General features: G+C 46.2%; 2 protein-coding genes across 3 annotated transcripts in view; one reads left to right on the top strand and one right to left on the bottom strand.

Annotated features, from left to right (window-relative positions):
- Positions 1–408: 408 nt before the first annotated feature.
- Positions 409–10,644, bottom strand: SHOX2 (short stature homeobox 2). 2 transcript variants are annotated; one of them, XM_027585577.2, is made up of 5 exons: positions 10,174–10,644; positions 7,044–7,252; positions 4,584–4,641; positions 4,186–4,274; positions 409–2,620 (listed from the first exon to the last, which is right to left on the bottom strand). In XM_027585577.2, the coding sequence occupies exons 1-5, from the start codon at positions 10,520–10,522 to the stop codon at positions 2,363–2,365; spliced, it is 963 nt and encodes a 320-aa protein (XP_027441378.1). In that variant the 5' UTR covers positions 10,523–10,644; the 3' UTR covers positions 409–2,362. The 2 variants fall into 2 exon arrangements, with proteins under 2 accessions (XP_027441378.1, XP_027441379.1); XM_027585578.2 differs by having other exon boundaries at positions 409–2,656.
- Positions 10,349–12,946, top strand: part of RSRC1 (arginine and serine rich coiled-coil 1) — a 300,250-nt gene continuing 297,652 nt past the window's right edge. The window contains exon 1 of the mRNA XM_027585584.2: positions 10,349–10,447. The gene's annotated coding sequence lies outside the window, so the exon portion shown is untranslated. The remainder of the gene's footprint in view (positions 10,448–12,946) is intronic.

A 12,946-nucleotide genomic window follows, 5' to 3' on the forward strand; every position in this document is an offset into this window, starting at 1 on the left:
GGGACGTCGACCAGGGATCGAGTGTCCATTATGCCACAATTAATCCAGGTAGATTTCGCACCGTGTGATCCCGCTTCTTTCTCCCCAGACTGCTCCCCGAAAAACTTCAAGGGTGGAAGTGCATCAAAATGAAGAATGAGAGTTTGTCTTAGGGAGTCTATTTTATCTTATTTTACATACTATCTGTTCCTTTATTGATTTGGTGTAAAATCAATCCGGTTTCTATGCTGGGTGGATGAAAAGGGGGTGGGGGTTGCGCTCAGCGGTATCTAGAGCCACAGAGCCACCATTCTCACGGCCCCTTAATAGCTGCAGGTAGAAGCAGAGGCAAGAGCTTTTCTAAGTTGATGTAGTCGAGAGAGAGATACACATTAATCAAAAAGGAAGAAGGAATGACTATCCCGGATAGTTTAATAGTAACAGGAACAAAGATGACGCGAATCCCATCAAATGAAACAATACTATTTTCATTCAATTGATCGCAAAGTGTCTTCAATAACTTGGCACTTATTTAAAAGGTTTAACAGAGGTGAAATCGAAACATTTTGTACCAACAACACATCATGAAATAACAGCATCTTCTTCTGTTTAAAATAACTTAATACCCTAGAAAAAAATATGGCAAATATAAATAACTTTGTTTTCATGGAGAACAAATAGTTACAAAGCTCAACCGCATACCAAAGTTCAGTTAAAAGAGCTTTTCCTCTTTCTTGTAAATTAGAAAAAAAAAAACTAAGGAGGCTTTCTAGTGATTGGGATACAGATTGCTTAGTCCAGGGTACCCCAGTTTAAATAGTTACATGAATTGAAACAAAAAAATTACTTGAATATACACCTTTGTGAGATAAAATGCAAATGTTGAAAGTCAACCATCAGTTCACACATTATAGCCAAAATAAACTTTGTTCGTGTGTATCAACATATTTTACACAAACCTACTGCCTGTATCTAGTTGGGTATTATTTAAGGTGAGTGTGACAGGATAGAGAGGGGGAAATAAAGCAAGGTTCCCAAATAGGACATCAGGAAATCAGCAGGAGGGAATACAAGAAAGGAGGAAGGAGAGGGGACTATCACTGACTGAGCGCCTACTATGTGCCAGGAGCCGTGTGAGGCGCTGTACCTTTATTATTTCATTTGGTCTTTTCTTTCTCCTTTCCCCACATTTTCTGCCTGCCTCCGTCTTCTTGGGACAGAGTGTAAACTTTTTCCCTTCCGACCTTTTTCTTTTGTCCGACAGGATCAAAGACGGGGCAAAAATTATAGATTTCATATACATCAATTTCCAGATGCTTTTGGTATTGTTTTTCGTACTGAAGATGAAAATGGAGTAAGTGCATGTGAGTAAAGCAGGGCGCAGGGAGACACCGTCAATGGAATACAAGTAACATGCAAAACCGGAATTTACTGTCAGCAGTCTGGACAGTGCTGCCATAATAATTTCTCAGAGAAATCATTGTCTGTGGTAACATTTTTTGTATTAATATCATTTTTTTCCTCTCCTCGTTTTTATACTGTCTTCCCTCTTCTTACTCTTCCATACGTGGTGGTTTTTAACTCAAAGCATCTGATTCAACGTAAAAGGAGGCCCGCCTCTCTTATCAAATTTCTTGTATTAAAGTGAACTTCGCAGAAAAAGGTCAGTTTCAAAACCTGTGAACTTCCCAGCTGCGCACTTTTTAAATCTTAATTCTTTAAATAAGTATACCTCTTCCTTCTGTTTTGCCTTTTTTAGCCCATTAAAAAAAACATACACTTTAAGTTGATACTCCCCCCTCCCCAGTTCTCTCGAGATTCGTCCGGGTTATTTTTCCATATTTTTAAATGTATAAAATACTTTAATTTTTTTAAAATTTGTTTTTGTTCCTTGGTTCTTTCTCCGGTTTCAACTTCTGCCAAATAGCAGTAAGTTCCCTTTCTCTTTTTTCTTTCTGGTTTGTCTTTTCTACTTTTTATTTTTATTTTTTTGCTCATTTTTTTATTAACAGGATTTTTATTTCTACGCAAGAGAGTCCATCGTTGCAGCTTTGCCGTGAGCCACACTCCGCTGTCCCAGCGCTCCCTTGTTCAGTCTCTCTCCAGACTTCCCGAAAACTTGCCCCTATGAAGCCGAATTCTACGCCTTGGGTAGATGAATGGTCAGGAGCCACAGAGCTGGTGCGCCTAGTGGGATCCAAGGTCCCGCGCGAAGTCTCGTCCTCCGAGTCCGGGATGTGGAAGGCGGCAAAGGCCGATCAGCGGGGTGGAAAGAGGGTCGGTTCCGGAGGTCCGGAGGGGTTAAACGGAAAAGCAGCGGGGCACGGAGGATTTGCAGGGTGCGTGCCGCGCTGGAGGCGCGACGTTGGTGCTGGCGTTGGCGTCACAGACCCAGGGCGGCAGCGTGCTTTTTGGCTTTCAGTCTGAGATCGGCGATGCTGGAGTTCTTGCTGGTGGTCTTGGCTGCGGCAGCGGCAGCCACCACTGAGGCGGCGGAGGCTGAGTCCGCGGCGAGCGTGGCTAGCGGCAGTCCGAAGGGCGGCGCCGGGAACATCATATAGGGCGCGTGCGCGGCCAGGTGCGGGTGCAGGTGGTGGTGCGCGTGCGCCACGGCGCTGTCCAGCTGCAGCTGCGCCTGAACCTGAAAGGACAAGGGCGTCACGTTGCAATGACTATCCTAGGGTGACAACAGAATAGAAACAGAGCATTAACGGCGTCCAGCTTGGCGAGGGGGAAGGCTGGGGCTGGGGACAGGAGAGGGGAGTTTGGCTGACCTTCTCAGTCTGTTACTGAATCTGGGGCGCCACCGGGATACGCCGGTGCGCCAGAGTCTCTGCAACTCTTCAGCACGCCTTATCTCCCTTGGCCCTAGGGGACTCCTGTCTGCAGGAATGTGGCCGCCCCCCGCGGGAGCTGGGCCCATCAGAGGGCAACACTGCTATTGTGTTAAAACATCGCCCTCCTCAAAATTACAAAATAATTTGGAAAGGCTCTCTTGATGTCATCATACACCTCTTACCCATTAAAGCACTGAAGTACTAACAAGCAAACTATAAAACTTTTCCCTGTCACTTGGGGAAATTATTGCATCTTCATCACAATTGGCACAATTGTTAGTACTTCTAACCTTTACTGCTATAACAATTACCCTTGTTATAAAGCAGATCTTCTCAAAAATGCAGATTCTGATTCAGAAGGTCTGCATTGGGACCTGAGATTCTGCATTTCTAAAAATCTCCCAGGTGGTGCTGGTGCTGCAGGCCTGCAGATCACTTTCTGAGTAGTAAGGGTCTCCTTTTTAGATCCCACTCTCTCTCCAATCATTCTCTCTTGCTTCAAAAGCCTAGCATTGGGATGCTAGCTAGAGTCCTGTGGTGCCAAGAGAGCTAAGATCTCCCTAACAGTAACCGTCAATACATGGGTACACCCGTGTGTCTCCTCAGTCCAGGGTGCTGCCAACTGAGAGCTAATTCTTGACTTCACAGCCCTACCAAGCAGGGGTCCCAGCTGAGGAGGGGGAAGGTCAGGCACTGCTTGGGTAAGGATTGAGCCCTTAGGCTTGGAGAGCAGGAGTGTTCAGAGCACTGGGATTTCCCAGGATTAAATCATTGCTGCAGGCTGTCCTTTTAAAATGTAGTCTTAAAGGTTTCTTTATGCCTAAGAAAGGGATTGCAGAGGCACGGCATCCCTGGGAAGACCAAGGCTTCCCTCTCTACTAGAGATGAAGCTTTGTTTGCAGAGACAGGTTTAAAAAATCAAATATGAGTTGGAAGTACTTTTATTTATTTACTTTTCTTTTGCCAGAGACATTTAATGTGACTAAGAGGTAGGAAATACCTAGAAAAATATTTAGAAAGTTGCCTTAGAAAACACCTTAGGACTAACCTCTGTAATGGATCTGACAAAATCTTAATCAAAAGGCTTTTCCTTCCTCTCCCCAAGTGCAATCTTTAGTGCATTTTTAAAGGACCAGTTGCTGGCCTCAGGCTTCTGCAGGTTTCCCATGAGGAAAGAAAGGACTAGGCATGTAGGCCCTTGACATTTTATAGGTTTTTAAAGGGGAGTAGATTCACTATATCATCTCAAAATTATTCTTCAACCACATGGACACCAACATGGGACCCGGAGAGAGGGTATATTCAACAATTCAAGCAAAATCCAGGTCTTTTTACAGTTAAAAACAAGATAAAACTGGGCTATACTTGCCTGCTGAAATGGCATCCTTAAAGCACCTACGTTGACATAGGGCGCAACTCTACAAGCTTCAAACTGGCTGGCAGCCCCTATGAGAACACCTGCAAGAAAATGGGGAACAAAACACAATAATGTGAGGTTAATATTTCCAGCACTGTTTTCCAGGGTTCCAAATGATACCAAGACAGAACAAATTCCTTTGGAATTGGACTGTTATCTTCCTAAATAGCTGCCATAATTAAAATAAATGTAATGTACTCCTAAACTTTAGGACTCTCGTTAACTGCCTTCAGAGCAGATTTTTAAATAGAGACCATGATAATCTTTCAGAGTTTCTTTCTGACTTTGTATAACAATATTACCCAGTTCTCTTTTTACTTAGAATATCAGATGTCCTTTGAGAAGCATACCTTTATGGAGTTGATTTTCTTGTTTTCTACATTTTGCTCTTCGATTTTGAAACCAAACCTACAAATTGGAAAAATAAAATAAAACCTAGATGTTATGAACTCCTTTAATTACCAAAGTACAATGAAAAAACGTAGTGTTTTAGGCAAGGATTGAGAGATATAGCAAGCAATATTTGAATTATAAAAACACTCTCAATTTCCAAAGTCAAATAATGTAAATGAATGACAAAAGTAGATTTCATAGACTTTTGCAAGATAAATTGTTTCTTGATAAATTACTATTAGTCCTGGTTTCATCTTTCTACATTATAGAGTCCCCAAGGCCTAAAAGTCTCCATGATACCTGATCCTAAAGTGATAATGGGTTTAGATGTTTGCCCAGTAAGACCTGAGAAGAATGGGCTCATTAATAGCCTGTAATATTAATTAGCTTCATCTTCAAGAAAAACCAAACACCAAAGCAAATAGTGACTCTGTTTTTTTTTGGCGGGGGGAGATAAGAGTGGGGGAAGAGGTAATTAGTGCCATAAAAGCCTCACTACAAAGAAGTTTAGGATTTCTCTGTTCCTCTGTGCAGCAGAGTGTAACACAGTAGCAGAATAATTGTGCCATTATCATGATAATCTAATTTGCTTCTATAGAAAAAAATCCACTGCTTACATAAGGGTAGTAGAAAATAACCCTAAAATTTAAAGAAAGGTATGAAAAAAATAAAGACCAGTAATAAAGTTCATTTCTTATGAGAAAAAAACAACAACAATAGTTTGTGTAAAGGGGAAGGTAGGAAGGTATGAATCAAGTAACTCCTGGAAACTGTCTTCTCCCAGATATTACCTTCTTAAATAAACTTGCCAACTTTTAGAGGCAGTATGACAGATTTTTAAAAATTCATACAAAGCTTGCTTTTACACTCCAATCATATAGCATTATGTTCCAATAATACAGCATATTGACTGATTCACAAATTAAGGCTTGAAAAAAACTATAAAAGAAAAATATTGCTTCAGAGCTTTTTCTTGTTTTTGAAAGCAAGTGTCATAGTCAATGTAAATCTTCAAAAATTCCCCTGCCATTTAGTGTAATAGAAGGGGAGATTTCATGCCAGGGTGGCATCCTTTGTATAACTCACATGGCCTGAGGCTTCTTGCCTCTTTTTTCCCCCGGAAGAGTTGGAACTGAGATACTAATGCTCATAACTGTAATAATTATCATCGTGTCTTTAAGGGGTTGCTGAGTCTCTAGAGACTTCAGTACACACAGCAAAGCAGCAAAGGCTTAAAAAGGAAGAGCAGAGCCTTCTATTGACGGCTGTGATGACCAAGGCAGCCTATTATTACTTTTCCGCTTCAACGTGACTGCTCTGTTTTTGTCCTGATCCTATTACAAGATGCGGGGAAGCCCCATAAGAATTGCATAGTTTGCTGCAGATGGTGGTCTCTCCGCCCAGAGACCCCGGGAGTATCTGTTACAGTGATACTTTGTAACAGCTGCAGATGTTCAGGCCTAAAACTGCTCCATGTGTTCAAACAAATAATGACCATCATTTTCTCCTATTTTATTATTTGAGCGGAAATACAATCTGAAACATTTAAATGTTTTCTCCATAAAAGTAGAAGGATATCTATGCATATATATATATGATTTTCTACCTTGAATGCCCCCAAAGCCTATTGCCATTACTTTCACCCCCACAACCAGTAAGAAGACAAAAAATAAAAAAACAAAAAACCTGCTCCAATCCTAACTTCATCATGTAAGGCACTTGTTGGGTGTTGGACTGTGGGAATGCCAATATTAAGATAGTGAGTTGTTTTAAAATCAAGTTTCTGTAGGTTCAGGTTTGCTGTCTTGGTTAAGTGAGGGAACAAAGAGTGACCAAAATGCATTTATTTCTCTACTGTTTTACACACAGTTTGAGATCGACTGCTAACGGCAAACTGTAAATTTCCACACTTAACAGTTGCTAATTTTCTTTATAGTCTGTACATCTATAAACCTAATTGGCATATCCGCTTGGCAACCCTAGACCCCGAGCAGGCCCTCAAGGAAAACCAACTCAGGCGAACAAAATATTCGTTGTAACTTTTAAGGCATCCAGAAGATAAAACGTTTTTTGTGGGATTTTTTTTAAGGCTTATAAAAGTAGGCCCATTAGGATTAAACCACATTAAAGGCATCGTAAGGCGAGGGGGGGTGTGTGGTTTATAGAAACTCTGGGAGCAAGCCCAGCACAGCTTTCTTCTGCTGGGAACATATGTTGGGATGGGTGGGGGTAGGCTACAGGACTAAGATTTACTTTGGAAAATAAGACCTCTAGTAAAGATATCCCTTCCCTTCTCACCTCACTCCAGACTCTTGAACCCGTGCCCTCAGTGTGTGTCTCCCAAGCTGCCTCTCTAACCCCCGAGTGCCCCTCCTCCACTCCCCGGGCCCTGCCCTGACCTCCTCACAGCTGGATACCTGCACTCGGGCTTCGGACAGCCCCAGCCGTTGGCTCAGTTCCTCGCGCATGAAAGCGTCCGGGTAGTGGGTCTCATCAAAAAGCCTCTCCAGTTCGTTGAGTTGTTCCAGAGTGAAATTGGTCCGACTTCGCCTCTGCTTGATTTTGGTCTGGCCTTCGTCCTCCATCCCTTTCGCATCCTCTTTGCGATCCTTCAGCTCTGGGGACACTGGAGGGGGCACCACAAATAGAGCCACGGGTATGTCCACGTGCGCACACAGAAACACACACACACACACACACACACACACACACACACACACACACGGACAAAAACAACACAGCAAATCCTGTTACCAGATTTGTCTCCAAAAGGATGGAGGATCCTGCCCCCTCCTGGAGTTCCTGGCCAGTCCCTCACCCTGTCCTGAGGAAGAGGATTCTGGAGACGCGAAAAGATCAACTCTGGGCGGCCGCCTGCCCCCGGCTATTCACCCACTCACCCCTTCGCAACTGTAGCCTCAACTCATCTCCTCACTGTCCACTCCACCGTCCCCTGCCCTCCCCCGCCAACCCCAAATCCATTCCACTCAACCTCTCTCGCGCTCACCCTCTCGCACGCACAGAATCAAAAGCACCGCGCCCGGCCAGACACAGAACCCGGTCAGGGCAGAAGGGCGCGTCGAGGCCATCGCTGGCCTCTCACCGGCTATTCCCAGAGAGCCGGGCCATTCTCAGGCCAGCTCCGGCACCGCTGGCTCTCTGTTTCTCTCAAACTTGCTGCTCTAATTTGGGAACAATTGGGTCCAAGGGTCGCAGCGGCTGAACAAGACCCGGGTGCTGAGCGGTACTGGGATCCGCATCTCAGGGCTTTCGATGCTGACCCAGGGCTCAAGCCTAACCCTGCGGAAGGCCCACGGGAGGCCAGGCAGTCCCTATCCCCCCTGCCGGACACTGGAAGCCTGAGCAGAGGCGCCCACGCCATGTTGACTGCCTGAAGGGCTTGCGGCTCACGCCAGGCCAAAAGGCGAGAGGCAGAAAACTAGCTTCGCGAGGCGCGCGAAATAGACCGCTGCCTCTGTTCTCTCCTTCTTCCTCCTCATTGGAAAGGCGGACTCGACCCTAAATGCTTAAACCCACAGAGATCAACAGGTTCAAGCGGAACATTCGTGATCCTTGGTTTCTATTGGTTGCTCAAAGCCTTTTCATGCATCCAGCAGCTCGGTTGTTTAATAAAATATGCATTTTTTTTCGGCTTTGGATTTGCACACATCCGTTGCTACTTTACTGTCCTTCCTTCTTCTCCCTTTAAAAACAGGAGCTCTGCGAATGTGAGCATACAGAGTCACCCGAGGGATAGGGATATATATGTGAATATATATATATATATAGGCCAAGGGGCAGTGATCAGGGGAGCCCATATCAACATAAGCTGCCCTCTGGAACCTTCATCCTCTGCGCCTGAGTCGGAGCCTTGGGTTTTTAAGGTGTAAAAGCTGAGTTTGGATAGTCGAGAGGCTGTTTGCAGTTATTCCTAGCCCAGGATCCCGATCAGCATGGGTGTTAAAAATCATTTCCGGAAGAGCCGGCCTGCAGAGAAATTAATACTTGTCCTGAGCTTGGAAATCAACAATCCCAGGACTGTGTCTGCCCGGGTTCAGACCCTAACCGCGCGATGCGGCGGGCTGGTGTACCCAGGGCCTGGAGCTGCAGACTCACGCCGGGAGTGAGGTCTGACAGTTGTGCCATCATTTTCCAAATTTGGGAGGATCTGCTACCTGGTCTGGGGGAAGAAGAGCCTCTAGATCCCAGCCCAGTCTAGCATTCTAGCTATGGTGATCTTAAGTGTTGCCCGCATTTCTTGTACTCAGAGTTCGTTTTATGGACATTTGTCCTTCCGCCGGGGAGGAAGCAGATAACATTATAGCAAACATTCGGAGCCAAGTTAATAAGAAAATATTTGCACAGATATTGTGATGAAATTTAAATATGAAAACACATCCTTCAGATTCTACCAAAGGGTTGAGAAGGCTTTGTCTATTTCGTGTCATCCACAGTGGATGCCTCTCAAACTTTTGGAGCTTCAAAGAGAAAGATGTCCACATTTCTACTTGATTAATAGACTTAATAGACTCTATTTCGCCCCCAAATTTCCATTTATTGCCCTAAACAGGAACAGACCGTGTTATAAACAACTTAATTGCTTGCTTAAATATGTGATTCTACGCATGTCACATATTTTCTTAATTGGAAAAATATGGCAGCACACCAGTTACTGCAGGCACCAAGGGCCAGATTAATTTTATTGTTGAACTCTTTTAAATTGGTACAGGACGCTCCACCATTTAGATAAACCCATTTCCTAACACTTTGCTGGCACCAAAGGATTCCTTACCACCCCCCTCCGACAAAACCAGAGTACTAAGTGATTCGAAACAGCAATGTAATTGTGTAAATATCGAAAAACCAACCAAAAAAAAAAAAAAAAAAAAAGGAGCCTTAACGCTTCTCCAGAAAGAAACAGCCTAGCCTGCTTGGCCCTGTTCAATCTTAACAGCTCAAAGAGAATGAGAAGTTTTGACCTCCAAGATCCGAGAAGCCAGGATCTTCGTCGAGTTCGAGTGGATCTCAGCCGCGGCCCGAAACCCTGGGGCTACCCGAGGGTGAAATCTCTCTCTCTCTCCTCTCTCCTTCCTCTCTTTTTCTTTCTTTCTCAGGCCTAGGAAAGGGGCTCCCTCCAACTAGGCGCTAGATGCGAACCGTAATCCCGCCGCCTGGCCCAGCTGCTGTCAGCACCCCCGCCGCAGCCGGGCCCGGCGAACTTCCCGATCCTCCCGCTGGCCGTCTGGGCTGCCGGCCCATCCTCCGGCTGGTGAAATGCGCTACAGTGGAATGGGAATAGCGGGAGCATCTGAGAAAGACGCGCTCAAACCCCACGCCCCCCGTCTTCACATACACTCGGACCCCACCCACGGCCGTGCACACCACCGGACTTCCACCCCTCCATCATCACTCCAGCTTCCAAAGCTGGAGTCCAAGGGCCCTCTCCGCGTCCCGCCCCTCTCCCCGCTGGGCCTCGGGGTCCTCTCCCGCCTGAGAAGAGTCAGGAAGGCGGGAAGGGGAATCGCGGCTGGGGGTTTAGGCCGTTACCCTCGGTGAGCCGCGGGCTGCCCGGCTCCCTGCTTCTCTCAGCGGCGCCCATGTCCAGCTCCCGGACGGGAGAGCGCCCTCCTCCAGCTCCTCCGCCTGCTCCTCCTCCTCCTGCACCTCCTCCGCCTCCTCCGCCTCCGCCTCCGCCTCCTCCTCCGCCGCCGCCTCCGCCGGCCGCCCGGACTGCCGGGCTGCTGCGGTCGTCGCGGCCCGGCTCGGCGCAGCCGGTCGGCTCCTTGGTCCCGCGCAGCGGCCCGCTCTCCAGCACCTCTCGGTACGTGATCGCCTCCTTCTTCTCCTTCACTTTCTGGTCAAAAGACTTAGAGACGAACGCCGTAAGTTCTTCCATCACCGCCGATGCCGGTCAGCCCCGCGCTCAACCTCTCCCAGCCGAGCCCCGCTCTTTTTTTCCTTCTTCTTTTTTTACTGCTCCAGCCCCCCCAATAATAACACATCAATGGGGCAGGGGGTGGGGGAGGAGCTGGAGGAGGAGGAAGAAGAAGAAGAAGAAAAAGAAGAGAAGAAAGAAGAAAGAGGAGGAGAAGTAGGAGAAAAAGAAGTAAGAAGAGGAGGAGGAGGAGGAGGAGGAAGAAGAAGAGGGAAGGGGCGGGGGCCGCCGGAGGGAAATGGGAACTGATGCTTCCCTGCCGGAGCGCGCTTGTTCAATGTTAAGATCTTTGACAATTCTTCCTGCGGAGAGTTCAGATCTGATAGCAACGCTGCGCTTGAAGTCACTATTTATACTTCGCAAAGGCGGCCCCTTGTTCTGAGTAAATTACCTCCCCTTCGCAACTCGGAGGGAGCCCCTTCCTGGGGAAGCACCCGCACCACTACCTGGGGGTGGGGGAGTGGGGGTTGGGAGGGAGGAAGAGAGGGAGAGAGGGAGAGGGAGAAAAAAAGAGAGAGAGAGAGAGAGAGATTGAGATTGATTGAGGCTGGAGTCCAAGCAGGCTGGAGCTGGAGTGGGAGGGCAGAGAAGGGGACGGGAGGGGGCGGGAAGAGGAGGCCGGTCCCAGGCCGTCCGGGTTTTCAGATAGCCTCGGCCGCCTGTGCTCCTGGCCATTAATCCAGGATTGACGAGAATCCCTAATTAATTTAATTAGGCGTGGATTTTGCGTTGGTGTCACAATTCAGTTAAACACTGGGGAGCTGAACCTACTCCGCCGGGGCGTGGCCAAGAGGAAACTGACAAGTGCGCGGCGGCTGGAGTCAGTCCGGTATCCCGACTCCGCATCCCACCCCACAACCTCGCACCGCGTCAGGGTGCAGCGCAACTGCTCCTCCCCGCCTTGCTGCCGGGCTTCCTTGACCTGCGTCAGGCGCCCGGCACCCCAGTTCCGTATCCTGACCCTGTGTCCCAATCCTACATCCTCGCTCCTCCCACCCTACAACCCACACAGCCCGGCAACCTGGGTTCACAAACCTGCCCAGAGTCAGGGTCCTTTACGGCTTCCCAGCCCGGCGCGGCTCTTTAAGGAGGCTTCCCGGCTCGCAGCCTGAGCTGAGTCTCGGTCTTCACTAAGCTCGCCCCGGGGAGTTTGTGATTCACCCCACTACTCGCGCCCTGGAGCCCAAGCCGACACCTCTACAGACAAACCCAACTTGTACGGGCCAGTCTATTTAACATATTTCCCGAGCAGCTGTTCCCTGACAGATTCCATTTTAAAGTGTTTCCTTAGCGCCTGGTCAAGGGCAGTTTGACTTCGTTCCGTCTTTGAGGTCTCAGGATCCTGACCCCTTTTCCCTTACAACTCCCTGCACCCGGACCCCTCCCACAATTAACTACAGGAGTTCTTCTTTAGTACCCTCAGAAACATTCTAGTTGATTTCCTAATTTTGAAAAGCAAATTATTTCCTCCCTCTTTGAGTTTGAAAAAAAGTCACGTTAAGTTTACACTCCATCTAATTTTACTTATCATGGACTATTCAAAAAGAGGGTCACCAGGAGAAAGGTTTCTCCCTCTCTCTCTCTCTGTCAAAGCCACAATTTAAAATTTTATTCCTGGACTATTTTCATCGAAATAGTTTGTTATATGGAAGTAACATCTATATTACTGAGTCATTTGTACTGTGTAGGACAAAGCTTGCAGTGAGCAGTGTGGCCATGTATATATCTCACACAAGAATATTTACATAGGAAAGTTATAATTACTTGAGTCTACAAACAAATATATCTCTTCAAGTGTGGTTTGGGGGACATTTTCAAGTAGTATGAATATTAGTGCAGGTTTTCTTCTGAGGTTAAAGGTAACTTGTTCATCTTCTTGGATCTGATACTCTCAGTAAAAATAAAAGCAACTACAGAACTTTGATAGGTATACTTCTGCCCATCGGTTAAGGCATGAACACAAAGTTAACAGATAATTTGAGAACTGTCATCAAAGCAACCTGAGTCATTTGTAAAAAGAGAAAACAATTATAACAATGTATTAATGGTTCTAGAATATATACAAATAGAGGCTGTATGTATCTTTGTCATACTTTACTACTCTTCAGATGAAAATGTTCACATTTAGTGAATTTAAGGAAAATGAAAATCATACTTTTTAGAATATTACTTTGCCTTTTTTTCTTTTGAATTCTGAAGTTATCCTTTGTTCTTCTTAAAACATTTATTGCTGCATTTAGGAGAAATAATTAAAATCTTTAAGTTTCCAGTAGCAATAGCTTTTAGGTATTAATAATTACATGAGTGCTTGCTTCTATTTTATCACACTGCAAAAGAGACTCAAATACTCACATTTTCCAAAGTTATATGAATTTAGAAACATGA

This window comes from Zalophus californianus, chromosome 1 (genome assembly GCF_009762305.2).
Source record: "Zalophus californianus isolate mZalCal1 chromosome 1, mZalCal1.pri.v2, whole genome shotgun sequence".
Lineage (NCBI taxonomy): Eukaryota > Metazoa > Chordata > Mammalia > Carnivora > Otariidae > Zalophus > Zalophus californianus.

Excerpts from the sequence above, each read along its gene's own strand:
- SHOX2 (XM_027585578.2), bottom strand. The coding sequence starts at position 10,522 with ATGGAAGAACTTACGGCGTTCGTCTCTAAGTCTTTTGACCAGAAAGTG. Across the intron at positions 4,642-7,043 it reads TGTCCGAAGCCCGAGTGCAG|GTTTGGTTTCAAAATCGAAG; the intron begins GTATCCAGCTGT and ends TCCAATTTGTAG. Across the intron at positions 2,657-4,185 it reads TAAGGATGCCATTTCAGCAG|GATAGTCATTGCAACGTGAC; the intron begins GCAAGTATAGCC and ends TTGTCACCCTAG.